The 22734-nt window shown below is 44.1% G+C and overlaps 1 protein-coding gene across 6 annotated transcripts in view; it reads right to left on the minus strand.

The window, feature by feature from the left end:
* LOC137436438 (arylsulfatase B) overlaps positions 1–22734 on the minus strand; it is a 128596-nt gene that overhangs the window by 33075 nt on the left and 72787 nt on the right. For 4 of the 6 annotated variants that reach the window (XM_078786424.1, XM_078786423.1, XM_078786425.1 and 1 more), the window contains exons 3-5: positions 18554–18760; positions 15428–15475; positions 14754–14913 (exon numbers count right to left, since the gene is read on the minus strand). In XM_078786424.1, the coding sequence (XP_078642550.1) occupies positions 14754–14913; positions 15428–15475; positions 18554–18760 (415 nt within the window). The remainder of the gene's footprint in view (positions 1–14753; positions 14914–15427; positions 15476–18553; positions 18761–22734) is intronic. The other 2 variants (XM_078786428.1, XM_078786427.1) reach the window with 2 other exon arrangements.

The following is a 22734-nucleotide window of genomic DNA, read 5'->3' on the forward strand; positions in this document are numbered from 1 at the left end:
TTAGTGTTGAAAAACCACTTTTCGCACTTGTGTTGGTGCAGGAAACCACTTTTGCACTTGTATTAGTGTGGAAAAAAACACTTTTTGCACTTGTGTTAGTGTTGAAAAACCACTTTTCGCACTTGTTTTAGTGTTGAAAAACCACTTTTCGCACTTGTGTTAGTGTTGAAAAACCACTTTTCGCACTTGTGTTAGTGTTGAAAAACCACGTTTCGCACTTGTGTTGGTGCAGGAAACCACTTTTGCACTTGTATTAGTGTTAAAAAACCACTTTTCGCACTTGTGTTAGTGTTGAAAAACCACTTTTCGCACTTGTGTTGGTGCAGGAAACCACTTTTGCACTTGTATTAGTGTAGAAAAAACACTTTTTGCACTTGTGATAGTGTTGAAAAACCACTTTTTGCACTTGTTAGTGTTGAAAAACCACTTTTCGCACTTGTGTTGGTGCAGGAACCACTTTTGCACTTGTATTAGTGCTGGAAAAACTACTTTTTGCACTTGTGATAGTGTTGAAAAACCACTTTTCGCACTTGTGTTAGTGTTTGAAAAACCACTTTTCGCACTTGTATTAGTGTTGAAAAACCACTTTTCGCACTTGTGTTGGTGCAGGAAACCACTTTTGCACTTGTATTAGTGTGGAAAAAACACTTTTTGCACTTGTGGTAGTGTTGAAAAACCACTTTTCGCACTTGTGTTGGTGCAGGAAACCACTTTTGCACTTGTATTAGTGTGGAAAACCACTTTTCGCACTTGTGTTAGTGTTGAAAAAACCACTTTTCGCACTTGTGTTAGTGTTGAAAAACCACTTTTTCGCACTTGTGTTGGTGCAGGAAACCACTTTTTGCACTTGTATTAGTGTGGAAAAACACTTTTTGCACTTGTGATAGTGTTGAAAAAACCACTTTTCGCACTTGTGTTAGTGTTGAAAAACCACTTTTCGCACTTGTGTTGGTGCAGGAAACCACTTTTGCACTTGTATTAGTGTGGAAAAACCACTTTTCGTACTTGTGTTAGTGTTGAAAAACCACTTTTCGCACTTGTGTTAGTGTTGAAAAAACCACTTTTCGCACTTGTGTTGGTGCAGGAAACCACTTTTGCACTTGTGTTAGTGTTGAAAAACCACTTTTCACACTTGTGTTAGTGTTGAAAAACCACATTTCGCACTTGTGTTAGTGTTGAAAAACCACTTTTCGCACTTGTGTTGGTGCAGGAAACCACTTTTGCACTTGTATTAGTGTGGAAAAAACACTTTTTGCACTTGTGATAGTGTTGAAAAACCACTTTTCGCACTTGTGTTAGTGTTGAAAAATCACATTTCGCACTTGTGTTAGTGTTGAAAAACCACTTTTCGCACTTGTGTTGGTGCAGGAAACCACTTTTGCACTTGTATTAGTGTGGAAAAAACACTTTTTGCACTTGTGATAGTGTTGAAAAACCACTTTTCGCACTTTGTGTTAGTGTTGAAAAACCACTTTTCGCACTTGTGTTAGTGTTGAAAAAACACTTTTCGCACTTGTGTTGGTGCAGGAAACCACTTTTGCACTTGTATTAGTGTTGAAAAACCACTTTTCGCACTTGTGTTAGTGTTGAAAAACCACTTTTCGCACTTGTGTTAGTGTTGAAAAACCACCACTTTTCGCACTTGCTTTGGTGCAGGAAACCACTTTTGCACTTGTATTAGTGTGGAAAAAACACTTTTCGCACTTGTGTTAGTGTTGAAAAACCACTTTTCGCACTTGTGTTAGTGTTGAAAAACCACTTTTCGCACTTGTGTTGGTGCAGGAAACCACTTTTGCACTTGTATTAGTGTGGAAAAACCACTTTTCGCACTTGTTAGTGTTGAAAAACCACTTTTCGCACTTGTGTTAGTGTTGAAAAACCACTTTTTGCACTTGTGTTAGTGTTGAAAAACCACTTTTCGCACTTGTGTTGGTGCAGGAAACCACTTTTGCACTTGTATTAGTGTGGAAAACCACTTTTCGCACTTCTGTTAGTGTTGAAAAACCACTTTTCTCACTTGTGTTAGTGTTGAAAAACCACTTTTCGCACTTGTGTTGGTGCAGGAAACCACTTTTGCACTTGTATTAGTGTGGAAAAAACACTTTTTGCACTTGTGATAGTGTTGAAAAACCACTTTTCGCACTTGTGTTAGTGTTGAAAAATCACATTTCGCACTTGTGTTAGTGTTGAAAAACCACTTTTCGCACTTGTGTTGGTGCAGGAAACCACTTTTGCACTTGTATTAGTGTGGAAAAAACACTTTTAGCACTTGTGTTAGTGTTGAAAAAACACTTTTCGCACTTGTGTTGGTGCAGGAAACCACTTTTGCACTTGTATTAGTGTGGAAAAAAACACTTTTAGCACTTGTGTTAGTGTTGAAAAACCACTTTTCGCACTTGTGATAGTGTTGAAAAACCACTTTTCGCACTTGTGTTGGTGCAGGAAACCACTTTTGCACTAGTGTGGAAAAAACACTTTTTGCACTTGTGATAGTGTTGAAAAACCACTTTTCGCACTTGTGTTAGTGTTGAAAAACCACTTTTCGCACTTGTGTTGGTGCAGGAAACCACTTTTGCACTTGTATTAGTGTGGAAAAACCACTTTTCGCACTTGTGTTAGTGTTGAAAAACCACTTTTAGCACTTGTGTTAGTGTTGAAAAAACACTTTTCGCACTTGTGTTGGTGCAGGAAACCACTTTTGCACTTGTATTAGTGTGGAAAAAACACTTTTTGCACTTGTGTTAGTGTTGAAAAACGACTTTTCGCACTTGTGTTAGTGTTGAAAAACCACTTTTCGCACTTATGTTAGTGTTGAAAAACCACTTTTCGCACTTGTGTTGGTGCAGGAAACCACTTTTGCACTTGTATTAGTGTGGAAAAAACACTTTTTGCACTTGTGTTAGTGTTGAAAAACCACTTTTCGCACTTGTTTTAGTGTTGAAAAACCACTTTTCGCACTTGTGTTAGTGTTGAAAAACCACTTTTCGCACTTGTGTTAGTGTTGAAAAACCACGTTTCGCACTTGTGTTGGTGCAGGAAACCACTTTTGCACTTGTATTAGTGTTAAAAAACCACTTTTCGCACTTGTGTTAGTGTTGAAAAACCACTTTTCGCACTTGTGTTGGTGCAGGAAACCACTTTTGCACTTGTATTAGTGTAGAAAAAACACTTTTTGCACTTGTGATAGTGTTGAAAAACCACTTTTTGCACTTGTTAGTGTTGAAAAACCACTTTTCGCACTTGTGTTGGTGCAGGAACCACTTTTGCACTTGTATTAGTGTGGAAAAACTACTTTTTGCACTTGTGATAGTGTTGAAAAACCACTTTTCGCACTTGTGTTAGTGTTGAAAAACCACTTTTCGCACTTGTATTAGTGTTGAAAAACCACTTTTCGCACTTGTGTTGGTGCAGGAAACCACTTTTGCACTTGTATTAGTGTGGAAAAAACACTTTTTGCACTTGTGGTAGTGTTGAAAAACCACTTTTCGCACTTGTGTTGGTGCAGGAAACCACTTTTGCACTTGTATTAGTGTGGAAAACCACTTTTCGCACTTGTGTTAGTGTTGAAAAACCACTTTTCGCACTTGTGTTAGTGTTGAAAAACCACTTTTCGCACTTGTGTTGGTGCAGGAAACCACTTTTGCACTTGTATTAGTGTGGAAAAACACTTTTTGCACTTGTGATAGTGTTGAAAAACCACTTTTCGCACTTGTGTTAGTGTTGAAAAACCACTTTTCGCACTTGTGTTGGTGCAGGAAACCACTTTTGCACTTGTATTAGTGTGGAAAAACCACTTTTCGTACTTGTGTTAGTGTTGAAAAACCACTTTTCGCACTTGTGTTAGTGTTGAAAAACCACTTTTCGCACTTGTGTTGGTGCAGGAAACCACTTTTGCACTTGTGTTAGTGTTGAAAAACCACTTTTCGCACTTGTGTTAGTGTTGAAAAACCACATTTCGCACTTGTGTTAGTGTTGAAAAACCACTTTTCGCACTTGTGTTGGTGCAGGAAACCACTTTTGCACTTGTATTAGTGTGGAAAAAACACTTTTTGCACTTGTGATAGTGTTGAAAAACCACTTTTCGCACTTGTGTTAGTGTTGAAAAATCACATTTCGCACTTGTGTTAGTGTTGAAAAACCACTTTTCGCACTTGTGTTGGTGCAGGAAACCACTTTTGCACTTGTATTAGTGTGGAAAAAACACTTTTTGCACTTGTGATAGTGTTGAAAAACCACTTTTCGCACTTGTGTTAGTGTTGAAAAACCACTTTTCGCACTTGTGTTAGTGTTGAAAAAACACTTTTCGCACTTGTGTTGGTGCAGGAAACCACTTTTGCACTTGTATTAGTGTTGAAAAACCACTTTTCGCACTTGTGTTAGTGTTGAAAAACCACTTTTCGCACTTGTGTTAGTGTTGAAAAACCACTTTTCGCACTTGCTTTGGTGCAGGAAACCACTTTTGCACTTGTATTAGTGTGGAAAAAACACTTTTCGCACTTGTGTTAGTGTTGAAAAACCACTTTTCGCACTTGTGTTAGTGTTGAAAAACCACTTTTCGCACTTGTGTTGGTGCAGGAAACCACTTTTGCACTTGTATTAGTGTGGAAAAACCACTTTTCGCACTTGTTAGTGTTGAAAAACCACTTTTCGCACTTGTGTTAGTGTTGAAAAACCACTTTTTGCACTTGTGTTAGTGTTGAAAAACCACTTTTCGCACTTGTGTTGGTGCAGGAAACCACTTTTGCACTTGTATTAGTGTGGAAAACCACTTTTCGCACTTCTGTTAGTGTTGAAAAACCACTTTTCTCACTTGTGTTAGTGTTGAAAAACCACTTTTCGCACTTGTGTTGGTGCAGGAAACCACTTTTGCACTTGTATTAGTGTGGAAAAAACACTTTTTGCACTTGTGATAGTGTTGAAAAACCACTTTTCGCACTTGTGTTAGTGTTGAAAAATCACATTTCGCACTTGTGTTAGTGTTGAAAAACCACTTTTCGCACTTGTGTTGGTGCAGGAAACCACTTTTGCACTTGTATTAGTGTGGAAAAAACACTTTTAGCACTTGTGTTAGTGTTGAAAAAACACTTTTCGCACTTGTGTTGGTGCAGGAAACCACTTTTGCACTTGTATTAGTGTGGAAAAAACACTTTTAGCACTTGTGTTAGTGTTGAAAAACCACTTTTCGCACTTGTGATAGTGTTGAAAAACCACTTTTCGCACTTGTGTTGGTGCAGGAAACCACTTTTGCACTAGTGTGGAAAAAACACTTTTTGCACTTGTGATAGTGTTGAAAAACCACTTTTCGCACTTGTGTTAGTGTTGAAAAACCACTTTTCGCACTTGTGTTGGTGCAGGAAACCACTTTTGCACTTGTATTAGTGTGGAAAAACCACTTTTCGCACTTGTGTTAGTGTTGAAAAACCACTTTTAGCACTTGTGTTAGTGTTGAAAAAACACTTTTCGCACTTGTGTTGGTGCAGGAAACCACTTTTCGCACTTGTGTTAGTGTTGAAAAACCACTTTTCGCACTTGTGTTAGTGTTGAAAAACCACTTTTCGTACTTGTGTTGGTGCAGGAAACCACTTTTGCACTTGTATTAGTGTGGAAAAACCACTTTTCGCACTTGTGTTAGTGTTGAAAAACCACTTTTCGCACTTGTGTTAGTGTTGAAAAACCACTTTTTGCACTTGTGTTAGTGTTGAAAAACCACTTTTCGCACTTGTGTTGGTGCAGGAAACCACTTTTGCACTTGTATTAGTGTGGAAAAACCACTTTTCGCACTTGTGTTGGTGCAGGAAACCACTTTTGCACTTGTATTAGTGTTGAAAAACCACTTTTCGCACTTGTGTTAGTGTTGAAAAACCACTTTTCGCACTTGTGTTAGTGTTGAAAAACCACTTTTCGCACTTGCTTTGGTGCAGGAAACCACTTTTGCACTTGTATTAGTGTGGAAAAAACACTTTTCGCACTTGTGTTAGTGTTGAAAAACCACTTTTCGCACTTGTGTTAGTGTTGAAAAACCACTTTTCGCACTTGTGTTGGTGCAGGAAACCACTTTTGCACTTGTATTAGTGTGGAAAAACCACTTTTCGCACTTGTTAGTGTTGAAAAACCACTTTTCGCACTTGTGTTAGTGTTGAAAAACCACTTTTTGCACTTGTGTTAGTGTTGAAAAACCACTTTTCGCACTTGTGTTGGTGCAGGAAACCACTTTTGCACTTGTATTAGTGTGGAAAACCACTTTTCGCACTTGTGTTAGTGTTGAAAAACCACATTTCGCACTTGTGTTAGTGTTGAAAAACCACTTTTCGCACTTGTGTTGGTGCAGGAAACCACTTTTGCACTTGTATTAGTGTGGGAAAAACACTTTTTGCACTTGTGATAGTGTTGAAAAACCACTTTTCGCACTTGTGTTGGTGTTGAAAAACCACTTTTCGCACTTGTGTTAGTGTTGAAAAACCACTTTTCGAACTTGTGTTGGTGCAGGAAACCACTTTTGCACTTGTATTAGTGTGGAAAAAACACTTTTTGCACTTGTGATAGTGTTGAAAAACCACTTTTCGCACTTGTGTTAGTGTTGAAAAACCACTTTTTGCACTTGTGTTGGTGAAGGAAACCATTTTTCGCACTTGTGTTAGTGTTGAAAACCCACTTTTCGCACATGTGTTAGTGTTGAAAACCCACTTTTGCACTTGTGATAGTGTTGAAAAACCACTTTTCGCACTTGTGTTAGTGTTAAAAAAAACACTTTTGCACTTGTATTCGTGTGGAAAAAACACTTTTTGCACTTGTATTAGTGTGGAGAAACCACTTTTCGCACTTGTGTTAGTGTTGAAAAACCACTTTTCGCACTTGTGTTAGTGTTGACAAACCACTTTTCGCACTTGTGTTAGTGTTGAAAAACCACTTTTCGCACTTGTGTTGGTGCAGGAAACCACTTTTGCACTTGTATTAGTGTGGAAAAACCACTTTTCGCACTTGTGTTAGTGTTGAAAAACCACTTTTCGCACCTGTGTTAGTGTGGAAAAACCACTTTTCGCACATGTGTTGGTGCAGGAAACCACTTTCGCACTTGTATTAGTGTGGAAAAACCACTTTTCGCACTTGTGTTGGTGCAGGAAACCACTTTTGCACTTGTATTAGTGTGGAAAAAACACTTTTTGCACTTGTGATAGTGTTGAAAAACCACTTTTCGCACTTGTGTTAGTGTTGAAAAACCACTTTTCGCACTTGTGTTGGTGCAGGAAACCACTTTTGCACTTGTATTAGTGTGGAAAAACCACTTTTCGCACTTGTGTTAGTGTTGAAAAACCACTTTTCGCAATTGTGTTAGTGGTGAAAAACCACTTTTCGCACTTGTGTTGGTGCAGGAAACCACTTTTGCACTTGTATTAGTGTGGAAAAAACACTTTTTGCACTTGTGATAGTGTTGAAAAACCACTTTTCGCACTTGTGTTAGTGTTGAAAAACCACATTTCGCACTTGTGTTAGTGTTGAAAAACCACTTTTCGCACTTGTGTTGGTGCAGGAAACCACTTTTGCACTTGTATTAGTGTGGAAAAAACAATTTTAGCACTTGTGATAGTGTTGAAAAACCACTTTTCGCACTTGTGTTGTTGCAGGAAACCACTTTTGCACTTGTATTAGTGTGGAAAAACCACTTTTCGCACTTGTGTTAGTGTTGAAAAACCACTTTTTGCACTTGTGATAGTGTTGAAAAACCACTTTTCGCACTTGTGTTGGTGCAGGAAACCAATTTTGCACTTGTATTAGTGTGGAAAAAACACTTTTTGCACTTGTGATAGTGTTGAAAAACCACTTTTCGCACTTGTGTTAGTGTTGAAAAACCACTTTTCGCACTTGTGTTGGTGCAGGAAACCACTTTTGCACTTGTATTAGTGTGGAAAAACCACTTTTCGCACTTGTGTTAGTGTTGAAAAACCACTTTTTGCACTGGTGTTGGTGAAGGAAACCACTTTTCGCACTTGTGTTGGTGAAGGAAACCACTTTTCGCACTTGTGTTAGTGTTGAAAAACCACTTTTCGCACATGTGTTGGTGCAGGAAACCACTTTTGCACTTGTATTAGTGTGGAAAAACCACTTTTCGCACTTGTGTTAGTGTTGAAAAACCACTTTTCGCACTTGTGTTAGTGTTGAAAAACCACTTTTTGCACTCGTGTTAGTGTTGAAAAACCACTTTTCGCACTTGTGTTGGTGCAGGAAACCACTTTTGCACTTGTATTAGTGAAGGAAACCACTTTTCGCACTTGTATTAGTGTGGAAAAACCACTTTTCGCACTTGTGTTAGTGTTGAAAAACCACTTTTCGCACTTGTGTTAGTGTAATAAAACCAACTTTCCAAGTTCCCAAGGTTTAACCACATTCCTGTTGAGCCTCCAAGATAGGTATCACATTCCGAGTCATCAAAACAAAACCCCCATTCCGAGTCTCCAAAAATATAACCATCTTTCCAAGTCTCCAAGGTAGAACCACAATTTTCAGCAATATTGGGGGTTTCCATGATAAGTCTCACATAGTATAACTGTGGACCATCAGGGAAAACTTCCCTTTCCCAATTTTTTAGGGTTTCTATGATGTGTCTCACATAGTATAACTGCGGACCATCAGGGAGAACTCTCCTTGCCCAATTTTTTAGGGTTTCTATGATGTGTCTCACATAGTATAACTGCGGACCATCAGGGAGAATTCCCGTTTCCCAATTTTTTAGGGTTTCTATGATGTGTCTCACATAGTATAACTGCAGATCATCAGGGAGAACTCTCCTTGCCCAATTTTTTAGGGTTTCTATGATGTGTCTCACATAGTATAACTGCGGACCATCAGGGAGAATTCCCGTTTCACAATTTTTTAGGGTTTCTATGATGTGTCTCACATAGTATAACTGTGGACCATCAGGGAGAACTCCCCTTTCCCAATTTTCAGAAATTTGTGGGTCTCCAATGTATGACTTGTATTCTGGCTCATCAAGGTAGAACTTGTTCAGTGGGTTTTGTTTTGATAACTCACAACAAGTATCATCATGGTAAAACTCTTTTTCAGGATTTTGTGGATCTCCAAGGTATAACTCTTTGGCTGGGTCATCAAGGTAGAACTCGTTCTGGGGGTCTTGGTTGTTCAAAATGTCTTCAAACAAAAAAATAACTTCATCCCAAGTTGTGTTAAAAGCAGAATTTTCATTTCGTATCTCAGATACAATTTCCTGTGAAAGAAAATAACAATGTATTAATTTAATACAATATTTTTATTTGTATAAATCAAGCTCTATGAATATTAAAATAAACTTTGTTAACTCTTACACGAGTCTCATCTAAAAAAAAAAAAAAAAAAAATTAAAATAAATAATTAATTAAATAAATAATTAATTAAATAAATAAATAAATAAATAAACAAACATACCTCCATTGATAAGAGGTTCGAGTCCAGTTCATCAATCTGAAGGTTGAGCGCTTCACAGGTAGTAGGACTCCAAGGGATACCAAAGTTATCCCATTCCATTTCGGCATAGTAGTCCATTCTCAAGTGAAGCAGAAAGCGTGTTTGAAAAAGCCTGTGTGGTCGGTGCCTTTTATAAGAAGGGCTGGGTGTGTCATTTCCTGTGGAAATTCCCTGGGCAAACCTGGGCATGTCTTAACTGGAAATGATGTGATGGAAATTCCCTGAAAATGATGTAATGTATTACCTGGAAATGAAACAATGCTGAAGAGTTTATAAAGTGGGTGGGACTTAAAGTGGGTGGGGGTTAGCAAAAGTGGGCGGAGCTTAGCAAAAGAGGACGAACCTTAGTAAAAAGTGGGCGTGGCTTAACAAAAAGTGGGCGGGGCTTACCAAAAAGTGGATGGAGCTGAAAAAAAAGTGGGCAGAGCCTACCAAAAAGTGTGTGGCACAGGAGGCGCTCAGACAAGGACATTGAGGGAGGTTTATCATTTTATTTTATCTCAGTTAAAATATCTTGATAAAGAACCAAACTCAAACATATACTTTGTTAATGTATTAGATGGTGAAGAGAGGTGTAGGAGAATTAAATTATTTCCTACGCATAAACAAATATTTGTAGGATCATTGTTTCAGTGGTCTACTAAACAACAATGATCATTGATAGTAAGAGTAAAAGGCCTATAAGACCAAGGGGGGAAGGAATAGAGGTGTTAAGGGGAAATGAAGAAAAGTGATGGTGAGAGGAAAATTTACATGTAAGTGAATGGAGATTTGGAAGTTCAATGAAGGATTGGTTCCAAGCTGTTAGTGTTCAGCCTGGTACATCAAGATGGGTTTACCATTCAGCCCTAGCTCAATTAAAATATCTTCATTATGTATTAGCCCAAGTAGATTAATTGGCTCATAAGGCCAATAAGCTCATGGTTCAAAAGGCCAAAAGGCTCATAGAGTCTTTTGGATTAATAGGGGTGTTTTCCAAAAGTGGGAAAAGACAGGGGGGTAAACGACATTATATAGGGATTTCCCATGTTAAATGGGTTTGTCCCAGGAACAACATTTATCATCTACTACCCATCTACATCCCAGGTTTAACACCTGGCTTTAAAACTCTCTGGTCGCACGCAGTCAGTCATGGCTGTCGTCTACCGCCCTCCCAAACCACACCCATCATTCCTGTCTGACTTCTCCTACTTTCTGACCCAGCTATGTTCCCTCTCCCCCTCAATCCTCCTCCTTGGTGATTTCAATATCCACATGGACTCCACTGACTCCACAATAACCACTGACTTCACTGATTTACTCACCTGCTTTAACCTCACTCAACATGTCGACTTTCCTACCCATATCCGTGGTCACATTTTGGACCTTGTCTGCTTCACTGGATTAAATTTGCAACATCTCTATGGCTCCGACCTCACCCTCTCTGACCACTTAGCCATCACTCTGACCATCAACATCCCCGCCCCAACACCAAGGCATTATCGCACAATCAACTTCCGTAAGCTAAACGCTCTTTCACCTACCTCATTCTCATCCACCCTCTCTGAAAAAATGTCCACTTCTTCCTTCATTGACCTCCACACCCCTTCCGACCTCACTGACTACTACAACCACACTCTCTCCTCCTGCCTTGACCAGCTTGCGCCTGTAAAAACCAAAACAGTTTCTTTCACCCATTCTGCTCCCTGGTTTACCCCTGAACTCCGCCTGATGAAAACTCGTGCTCGCCAACTTGAAAGACTCCGCAATAAAACGGGTCTCACAGTTCACTCCCAAGCCTACAAGGACCACCTACAACACTACAAAGATGCCCTCTCCCGCGCCCGCTCTGCCTACTACTCTCAAATTATCCACTCTGGCTCCGGAAACCCAAAAGCACTCTTCTCGACAATAAACAAACTCCTCCGCCCCCTGAACACCACCACCCAGTCATTCACAGTAGACAACTGCATCTCCTTCCTCTCTTTCTTCCAACGCAAAATTGACAACATCTACAACAGCTTGACCACCGCCGCACCCGCTCCCCCTCCAACCACCTGCCCCCCCTTGTCCTGCCATCCCCTGTCTCGGTTCTCCCCAATCTCCCCTACTGACCTCTCTGAACTCCTCATAGGAATGAAAACTGCCACCTGCACTCTTGACCCCATCCCCTCCAGCTTTGTCAAAGCCTCCCTCCCTGCTCTCTCTCCACTTATCATTGCAACAATAAACTCCTCCCTGTCTACAGGCATCGTCCCACCTTCCATCAAAATTGCTGCTGTTACCCCCATTCTAAAAAAACCTGGTCTAAACCCTGACACCCTAAACAACTTCAGACCCATCTCCAACCTACCCTTTCTGTCAAAAGTTTTGGAACGTGCTGTAGCCACTCAACTCAAACATCACCTCTCTGCCAATAACCTGTATGAAACATTCCAATCCGGATTCCGGTCCAACCACAGTACTGAAACTGCTCTCCTCAAAATCACCAATGACCTTCTCCTCTCCTCTGACGCTGGCAACCTCAACATTCTCGTCCTCCTCGACCTCAGCGCTGCCTTTGACACCATCGATCACACTATCCTCCTCACCCGACTTGAATCCACCTTTAACGTTACCGGCACTGCCCTCTCTTGGATTAAATCATACCTCTCTGACAGATGCCAGTTCATCTCCATCAATAACTGCAAATCCCCCACTGCTCCCCTCCCCCAAGGTGTCCCCCAAGGTTCAGTTCTTGGCCCCCTCCTCTTCATCCTTTACCTGTCCCCGCTCGGTCACTTAATCCGCCGTCATGGTCTCCAATTCCACTGCTTCGCCGATGACATCCAGCTTTTCATCTCCACCAAGTCCGTCTCCACCGACACCCACTCTATCCTGACAAACTGCATCACTGAAATAAAATCCTGGCTTCAAATCAACTTCCTCAAGCTTAACTGTGATAAATCTGAAATAATCATCATTGGCCCAAAAACGCTCACAAAATCCACCCATAACTTTGCCCTCAACATCGACGGTATCCCAGTATCCACCTCCCCTCACATCCGGAATCTTGGCGTCATCTTTGACCAAACCCTTTCCTTCGACAAATACACTAAACAGATCACAAAGTCAGCCTTCTTTCACCTGAAAAACATTGCCCGTCTCCGCTCATCCCTCTCCTCCACGGCTGCAGAAACCCTCATCCACGCCTTCACCACCTCCCGTCTGGACTACTGCAATAGCCTCCTCTATGGTTCACCCTCAAAAATCACCAATAAACTCCAATACATTCAGAACTCCGCTGCCCGTCTACTCACCCATTCCCGGACCCGTGACCACATCACCCCCGTCCTTTACAAGCTTCACTGGCTCCCCATCCCCCAGAGAATCCAGTACAAAATCCTCCTCTTGACATACAAAGCCCTCCATAACCTGGCCCCATCCTACCTGCCTGACCTCCTCTCCAGACACACTCCCACCCGCAACCTCCGCTCTGCTGGTACCAACCTCCTGACCCCCTCCATCCGGACCAAATTCAGATCCTGGGGGGACAGGGCCTTCTCCATCGCTGCTCCCACCCTCTGGAACTCACTACCTCACACCATCAGAGACTCCTCCTCACTCACCACATTCAAAACATCACTAAAGACCCACCTGTTCAACACTCCATTCAACATTCAACCCACAGCATTTAACCCCTGACTATCTCTTCTCCTTCTCCCTCCTTTTGCTTTAAATATTTCCCTATTGATTCTTGTCTTTTTGCAATTGTTGTTTTCATGTATTGTTATGCATTATGTTTGCCACTCTGTCAAAGCGCCTTTGGGCTTCTGGAAAAGCGCTATACAAAATAAATGAATTATTATTATTATTATTACTAAGGTGGGTGTTAACCGCCATAGAAGTGATCATTGGGATTGTGTTGTTGATGATACTAATGAAAGCCCTAGTGGTTGTGTGTGTGAGAAAGTACGTTGCAGGAGGGAAACCGAAGGAAGCGCCGGCGAAGACTATGGTCCTGTCCGCCGATCCGAACGAGTACTTGGACGACTCATCTCTAGGCAGCAATGATTGCTTATCCCTACACCACCCCCAACCAGTGATGTACACCCCCACCCCCAATGTCTACCCTTATCCCAAATGTCAAATCGGATTGTGATTTTGATCCCCACGGGGTTTTCGACATGGAGGATATGGATTTCCTCTATGCTATAACAGCACAAGCACAGCTGGAGAATGAGCCATTGGAGAATGCATCACTGCAAAATGGCACCGATCATGCAAGTGTCATTTCAGTCAACATCGAAGGTCTGATTGGGGATAATTTGCCACCATTGGACGAGAGAATTTCGGGGGTCGCTTTGCCTTAGTTTTGTACATGCCTGTTGCGCTTTCGCCCTTTGCATGGGGTGAATTTCAGCAAGATGCCTACGCTGCTCCACGGGTGAGCTGGGAGACGCTCCGGGCGCAAAATGGCATAAGGAAGTGCACTGCCGAGGACGAAGAGGCTCCTGCGATTCTACTCGTACCAATTGTTTCTGCGAAATGGTTTCTTTAGAAATAAAAGGGACAAGTGGGGAAATGGATCTATATTATGGGATTTATAACTTGTAGTAATTTCTTGTAACTTGTAGTAACGTTTCCTAACGATAATAGTAACCACAGCTAATTCCTTTGTTATACAGCGCTGCAGAGTTCGCGCGAGTGTATATAATTAATTATGTGCAAACTCCCTCTGGCTCCGCGCGCCTTCTGACAATGCCCGATTTCTGTCAAATCCTTGTTACAATTATTTTCTAAGGGAAGTAAACTCTCCGAGCGGCAGGAAATAGGCCGAGACGCTGATAATGTTGTACCAACACCGGAACAGGGTCGTAAATATCTCAGCCTTGAAGTAACGGGCCTTACTGCCTTTGTCTTCATTTCTCTCTTGCGGGCCAGATGGTAAATGAAAGACAGATCAAACGTTATGGCTTTACTCATATCTGATCGTTGGTTGCATATATATCCGTGCGCGACACGTTTACATTAGAGTAATTCTTGCCGAAGCCACGAGCGATTGTGTTCTGGCTCGATTTGATGATTCTCCACGGCTGTGTTGAATGGACAATAAACCTGCTACTTGAGAACTGAACTTGTCTGGACTCGTCGGGATGCCGTCTCCGGGCGAGCAGGACCGGCGCGACTCAGCACGCGCGCGCACGCACACACAATGAAAACAAGAACCAAGGGGAATCATTGAAAATGAGGACGCCATGCTCATGTACGACCTGATGATACCAACCCCAGCAACACCCAATGCTATATCGACAGGGCGAATGGTTCCCAAGACATACCTGTCGAAAACACCAGCAAAGTGTTATCCCAAAGGCCTGCGGCCCTTAGGGCCGCCGTGATGTTTCCCACTGCTTCGTCTAGTACAGAAACCATCCCTGCGTACTTCCTCCGATTCACATTCTTGATGAAGCCGTATGGATCGGTGTACTGCTTGGGCACCTTTCAGCAGATTGGTCAAAAAAAACAACTTCAATGTAGGTTTTCATATGCAATTGTGCACCTTACACAAATCTTTCCACAAAGGGAAGTTGTCAATACTTCAGTGTTTGAGAGTATAATCCTTTGTAAGATTCATTTTATAAAAGTAGATGTTTCATGTGCGGCAAGTCTTGTACATCCGAGGTACACTCTACCTACACGCACGTTTTGGCTCACTTACTACATCACACCAGAACCTGAGGTACAATACGACAAAGAAATTACATCATCATTAAGCATTTAGTTGTAGTGTGACGTTGCATCGGCCTGTTTAGCATTCTCACCAGAACCGACGGCTTATGATGTTTTGAATGAAGGTTCAAGTTCCAGATACTAAATGTATTTGTCCAATGTCTACTTATGTCCATATACAATACATATTAAAGTACACTGTTGTCATATTTGCACGCTACACAAAACTATCCTGAACTTGCATTACTCGTATTTTCAGTAACATCCGCCAAAATAAACATACCTCCAGGGGTGCATGGACGGATTGGAACGCCATATAAAGGAACATGGGCTGTGGGGAAAATGAGGCAGTTTGTCAAAAACAAGAAAAACAACCTTGGCTTGGAGTGACGAGCATGTATCAGAGCACACCTTGAAGCATTAAATAATTATCATTATTATTACTGGCAGACTACCCGATGGGCTATCTTATTCCAAACGTGCAATATGTTCTTCTGACACATCCCTTTATTTGGGAGGTGTATCGGTGTTATAGGACTCAGATGTTGTACAGCGTTTGACACGCGCACGCATGCGTGGAGCCGCGGTGAGGCTGGATAGCCTGTGCTTGTTGGGTGCTTGCAGAACCTGTGTGAATAAAGCCCGATAGATCAACCGATATTTGAGTTATCCGCATTGCTTTAAACAATAGGCAACAGACCGCTGCCTCAGTCGCTCTTGAAAATAAAAGCAACCCATGTTACATAAATGAAGCAAAGACATGCCTACTGCTTATGTGCATATATAATGCATCATGGTACATAGCTTGGATAATTCCAAATGCACTGAGACATAGGCTGACACCAGAGGCCTGAAGCCTGAGACCTATAATTATACCATCTCCTTCACAAGGCTCATGATGTCGATCAGCTTCAACTATTCGACATTTGATGATCCTTTGTACATTCACTTAGGTTGTTTTACACTGAATGGAAAAGTTATAGGGAGGACATGCCGATTGTGAATATGACTCTCCCGAAGATATTGTTGCGGATTTGGGGGTCGGCGCTCCCCTTATCAAGGGGGGGGGGGGGGTTAATCCCCTTGTCTTTTAAGCTGGCCGTCCCCCAATCCTGGAAGCTATGATGCTCCTCCCGGTCGGAATTAGCTCGGGTGATTGGTCAACGAAGTCCCAAATACCTACGTACTAACCCCGACCGCGAGCAGGGAAATAACTCCCGCTCGAACCACGGATTAGATGGAATATTGCCGAGCGGTTAGCAATCCGCGATCCGAGCCATTAACAAATGACTAAACCCGATCCTGAGCGGTTCCGAAATCGTGCCACATGTACTCAATTGAAAGAAAGGACGGAAGCGATCGAATAAGAGGAAACCAGAGTAAGGGAAGAACAAAGAGTGGGTATATTAATTATTTACAAGACCCAAAGAAGAGGAAACGAAAGCATGTACAAGAAAGGAGAAACAAAAGGACACAGGGCAAGCTTACCTATACAGTCTTAACTTATCACGACCCCAGGACAAACAGACAGACTCACACGGAATTGTAGTGGTAGGGGAGGAAGGTCCAGGCAGATGGTTCCAGGCTCCTCGTCCGGTCCCGACCCGTGTCGTGGCGGTGATGGAAACAGGCCGGCAGCGCGTCGTTGGCGTTGACCGTGAGCGGACCTTACATATGCGAGGGGCTGGAATGCTGCGTACGTATCGCTTGCCAAACGCTCTCTCTCCCGATCAAACAAGGTCCGTATCAAACAGGCAGTTCGTAACAACGAGCTCTCTCGGCACAGTTCTTCAATAAACAGTTTGTGCAACGCAATCCCCGGTGCAGTTCGTTACCATCGATGGTTCCCTGCGCAGTCCTTTTCGATCAGCATCCCCCGGCGCAGTTCTTGAGCAGTGCGCATTTCCCAGCGAGTCCGTGGCGCAGTCCGTTTCAGCCCCGAGTCGACTCTCAGTTCACTCTCGTAAAAAGGCTCGCGCTGGCGCTTATATTACGCGCTTTAAGATTAATCCGCGCGCTGGGAAACCACGCCTCCAGCGAGCTCACCTCAGCCCTGGTTGGTTGGCAAGGGCTCACCGGCTCCGCCCTTGACGGCGAGTTGACAGGGCCACGCCTCGTTCCTGTGTCCCGCCCCCTTTTTCCTCGGCCTTAGACCGCGTGTTCAATGGCGTTGCCTGAGCGAACGCTGAGGCGGCTGCGGCTGGTAGAGGCGCGTAACAGAATTGGGAGGGACAAGCCCCGACTGTAGGGGTGCATACTGGCGTAGCTTGGAGAGAGCGGCTGGACAAGAAGCGAATGGGGCCTATCTTATTTAATTAATGCAACGCAGATTCAACTATTGGGAACGCAGCCTTATCTGAAACACATACTAACGAAATAACTGAAAGTCCTATGGTGTCCTACATGTTGCTGTGGACTAACGATGGGTGCGACCATTGACCTTTTAAATGATGGAATATTATTTACAAGTATTTACAAAGTCAGGGGTTCTCAAAACCGCAACAATATGTTAGGCTTACCATATGCTATTTTTTGCCTGGGATAGCACCAAAATGGCGGACAAGTGATTTTATTCAAGTTATAATTGTGGATGGCTTCAGGCCAGCAGTCCAACCAATGGGTGTATAGAGTGGAGATACAAACATTTGCTCCATTATATACAGTATAAGATTACCACCACAGGGGAAGGGTCAAGCCCAACAACCAAAAGGGGCCCGAGTGAAAAAGCAATATAATCAGGATGGTGATGCCGCAGAAGTAGTGTACTGACATTTCAGCTGCCTAATCTGGGTTCTATTGCCAGTCCGACTTCATAACGTTAAACTGGTGCTTTGCATGCGGGCATTGAATCAAGGAGTATGCCGTGTATTGGATAGGCCATTAAGCTAGGGATCCCTTCTGCCAACATTCCTGTGGGAGCACTACAACGAACCACCTTTAGAGGCCATTTTTCCCCGCAGGGCAGGGGTTTGCCTTTTTCGGGCACCGTGGTCCCCTTTTTGAAACAATGTTTTATGGCCGGATGCCCTTCCTGCCGCCAACCCTGTTAGTCGCCTCTTGCGACACACAGGGAATGACCAGTGAACTGGTACTCAATTTGCCGACCTCGGAAGGATGACAGGTTGAGTCAACCCCCCTGGCATTAATTCAGCGATCGACCAGGATTCGAACCCAGGCTCCTAGGATCCCAAGCCGGCACCCTAACCGCTAAACCAACACTAGGCTCGGGAGCACTGTGACGAAACACATTTATTTTGTCTTCAACCTACTTACGTGGATTTCTGGATACAAATGTCACAGTAGTGGTTTAACGTGACATCTCATGTTAATATCAACTCAAAATGCTGACACGGCAGCACTAATATGGTCTTGCCCTTACCTTCATTGATCTCACCCAGAGTTGTCTTACCTTCTTAGGGTCGTGCTGTGCTATGATGCGCTCGGCGCGCTTGGTAAAGAGGTGGGCCGAGTAATATCCGCTGTAGTTTCTGGCGACGGTGTCCCCATCACGCAGGTCGAGTGCACAGGGTGTGATATTGGTTCCAGGGATAGGAAAACAGCGTTGGTGAGAGTAGTAATCCTCGGATCCCAACAGGTACCCTGTTTGCAAACAGGCCTATGGTATATTTAAATCTGTTGTCGATCTTGATGAAAGCTCAAAGCTTGCTCACAATAAATAAATAAATAAATAAATGAATAAAGGAGGTAAAACAGGTATATACAGTCACGTGAAAAAGTAAGTACACCCCATGTAAAGTTTTGACTTTTTCAACATATTTCAACATACAGCTATTTGATCTTCATTTCAATAATATTGACAGATAAAGGTGATATAATATAACAAATATCATGAAACATTTACATTTTGTAGTCCATTGTATAATTTAAATAAACAAATGCAAATTTCGCGGATAAAAAAATTACAGAATTCATATCTGAAACTTGTCATGCACAAAACTTGCACATATTTTCAAAATGTGAAAAAACACCAAAAATGTTGACGATATTTTTAAATAAATATTGTCCAATCACAGCACGTGTAACATAGGCCATGAGCGGCCGTGATCGCTAATCAGCCAATCGCGCGCTTCGTTTCAGACTGTAGATACAGTACTGGTGCAGCTGTCATTGCGACTTACATGTCGTCAGATGCAGCTACTGAAGGCGAAGATTCTGATGTTATTTCTTTGGGGTTTTGCTTCATGCATGTCGTCAATACGCACAGCAGTGTGATTCCATTTTTGAATATTTGAAATAATTTCATGTTATTATTTAAATAATTTCATAATTTAATAATTTTTAATAAATGTCATTTTAAATAACATTCCAATTCATTTTTAATAAGAGCTTAGATAACTGGTTTGATAATTAATTTCAGTTCATGATGAATAAAATAAAATAAAAAAATCACTCAGTTTCATATTAAAATTAGAATAGCCATCTTCTGGTAAAAAAAATTGTCTTATTTCCTTACTTTATATGAGTGTGTGTGTGTGTGTGTGTGTGTGTGTGTGTGTGTGTGTGTGTGTGTGTGTGTGTGTGTGTGTGTGTGTGTGTGTGTGTGTGTGGATCACCCACACTCCTGGACAGTTTCGCCATCTCTACATAGACTACATACTTTATGTTTAGAATTCCCATTTAGTTATACACAGCAATAAAATAATGGGCACAAGATGGCGCTATAGTTTTTGCTAATTAGCATACCGAATTAATGTGCAACTTTTTGCATTGACGAGTTATGAATTCTTTAAAAGTGATTTTTAAACTAAACATATGCAAAATTTCAGCTAGATATCAGAGGTGGGTCATGAAAGTAAAACATAGGAGCAATACCCCTGGTGCTCACCTGGTAGAACAAACAGTATAGTGCACTGACTAAGGATATTTTAAACCAATTTCAATGGTTTCTAGAATACAGGGCAGCATGTAGAATCATACTAACATAATCATAAGATTTTAAACAAACAAACAAAAAAATACCTATTTTGGGGAGCAACCTCCTCACACCACCCCTCCCACCACCGTGTACCTCCTCAGACCCCAATTTTTCCAATGCCTTGAACAAACATTGGGACATCATGGATGATGGAGATTGTGGTGAAGTTTCATCAACATTGTATGTGTAGGTTCTGAGAAAAAAGCAAATACCTATTTTGGGGGACAAGCCCCCCATAGACCACCTTAGGCCCAAATTTTTTTAAATCCCAGGAACAAACTTTGGTACAACACGGGTGATGAAGGTTGTGGTTAAGTTTCATCAGAATTGCATGTGTAGTTTCTGAGAAGAAAGCAAATACCTATTTTTGGGGGGGTCAAACCTGGACCCACTTTGACTCCCCATAAACCCCCAAAGGGGCAGATTTTTTTTAATGCCGTGAACAAACTTCGATACATCATGGGTGATGAAGGTTACTTCATTGTGGTTTGACACTTATTACACGTCGTTTTGAATTAGCTTGGGTGCTACCATTCTTTACTTTGCACTTTAATTTTGTTTCACATTTCATTCCAGCCTGTTCCATTTTTTTTAATGCCGTGAACAAACTTCGATACATCATGGGTGATGAAGGTTACTTCATTGTGGTTTGACACTTATTACACGTCGTTTTGAATTAGCTTGGGTGCTACCATTCTTTACTTTGCACTTTAATTTTGTTTCACATTTCATTCCAGACTCACTGTTCCCGGGCACGCCCGAACCTCCCGGGCACGCCCGGTCTCGTCTTTCCCGGGCATGCCCGCTCTCGCCTTTCCAGGGCTCGCCCAGAGCGTCCGGGCATGCCCGCTATCGCCTTTCCAGGGCTCGCCCAGAGCGTCCGGGCATGCCCGCTATCGCCTATCCAGGGCTCGCCCAGAGCGTCCGGGCATGCCCGCTATCGCCTTTCCAGGGCTCGCCCAGAGCGCCCGGGCACGCCCAACCTCGATTTGCCAGGCCGCAGCCAAACACGCCCGGGCAGGTCCAGACTCGCCTTTCCAAGGCTCGCCCTTGACACCCGGGCATGCCCGGTATAGCTTTTGCCGGGCAAACTTCCCGACATAAATGTGTATATATATTGCTGCCCGATAAACGGGCTTGTCAGAATACCTGAGCTGTTTTGTTTCAATAAAGCAACTCGGACGAATTCCGTCTTTGGTCGCGTCAATTCTTTCGACTCGCGTTGGAGCGCAGTTCCTTCATTGGTGACCTACCGACATGGATACGGCAGTGACGCTTAAACTGCCTACCTTCTGGGAGGCTCACGCGGCTGTTTGGTTCGCCCAGGCGGACTCCCAGTTCGCCCTGCGAGGCATCACCGCGGACGACACCCGCTTCCACCATGTTGTGGCGGCGCTCGGTTCCGCCACCGCGGCCCGCGCCTTGAGCCTCCTCCAGCACCCGCCGGCTGCTGACAAATACGACGCGCTGAAGACGCTCCTCCTCGGCGCTTTCGCCCTCTCACCGGCAGCACGCGCACGGCGCCTGCTTGACCTGCCCGAGCTCGGCGACACGCGCCCGTCCGAGCGCATGGACTATATGCTCTCGTTGCTCGGCGAGCACTCTCCGGCATTCCTGTTCCGGGAGCTGTTCCTCCGTCAGCTGCCTAACCCGGTACGCCTCGCCCTGGCTGGCACGTTGATCACGGATTCCCGCGCCCTCGCCAGGGAAGCCGATAAGATCTCCTCGGCGGGCCAGCACATCGGCGCGGTTACCTGGAGCCCGCCGCCGTCCGAGGCGACGCCCACGACGCCCGAGCGCCCTGCGCGGTTGGAGGCCGAACTGCCGGTGCAACTGGCGGCCGCCACGCCGCACCGCCCGCTTCCGACACGACGGCCGGGGCCTCCACCTGACCGGGCGTGGTGTTATTACCACGCCAGGTTCGGACACAAGGCTCGGACGTGCCGGCCCCCGTGCACTTTCGGCAGGTCGGGAAACGGCCGGGCCGGCGTTCATTCCCAGCCATGAGCGCCGGCCACTCGGGCAACTTGCTGTTTATTCGGGACAAAGCGTCTGGACGGCGTATCCTGTGCGACACCGGCGCCCAACTGAGCGTCATACCTGCCTCCGAGCAGGACAGGCTAGACGCAGTTTGCGGCCCCTCTTTGGTCGCTGCTAATGGCTCGGCCATACGCACTTTCGGCCCACGCGTCGTCACCCTCTGCTTCGGCAGCCAGCGCTTTCAATGGACTTTTGTTACCGCCAGCGTCCCCGTGGCTTTGCTGGGCGCCGACTTCCTCTGCGCGCACGGGCTGCTGGTCGACGTCAAACGACGTCGCCTTGTCCACGCCGAGACCTTCAGCTCCCTGGCGTGCACAATGAGCAGCTCCGCGCCGACCGAACTGGCGTGCGCCCTCCCGGCAACGAACGAGTTCGCTCGCCTGCTCGTGGAATTCCCGGCCCTCACGCGGCCGACGTTTTCGGCCGTCGCGGTGCGGCACGGGATCGAGCACCACATACCCACCACGGGCCCGCCGGTCTACGCCAGGGCCCGCCGCCTCGACCCAGCCAAGCTCGCCGTGGCAAAGGCCGAATTCGACGCGTTGGAGCACCTCGGCATCGTGCGGCGCTCCGATAGCGCGTGGGCCTCGCCACTGCACATCGTGCCAAAGCCG

The sequence above is a fragment of the Myxine glutinosa genome, chromosome 11, assembly GCF_964187855.1.
Source record: "Myxine glutinosa chromosome 11, kmMyxGlut1.1, whole genome shotgun sequence".
Classification (NCBI taxonomy): Eukaryota; Metazoa; Chordata; class Myxini; order Myxiniformes; family Myxinidae; genus Myxine; species Myxine glutinosa.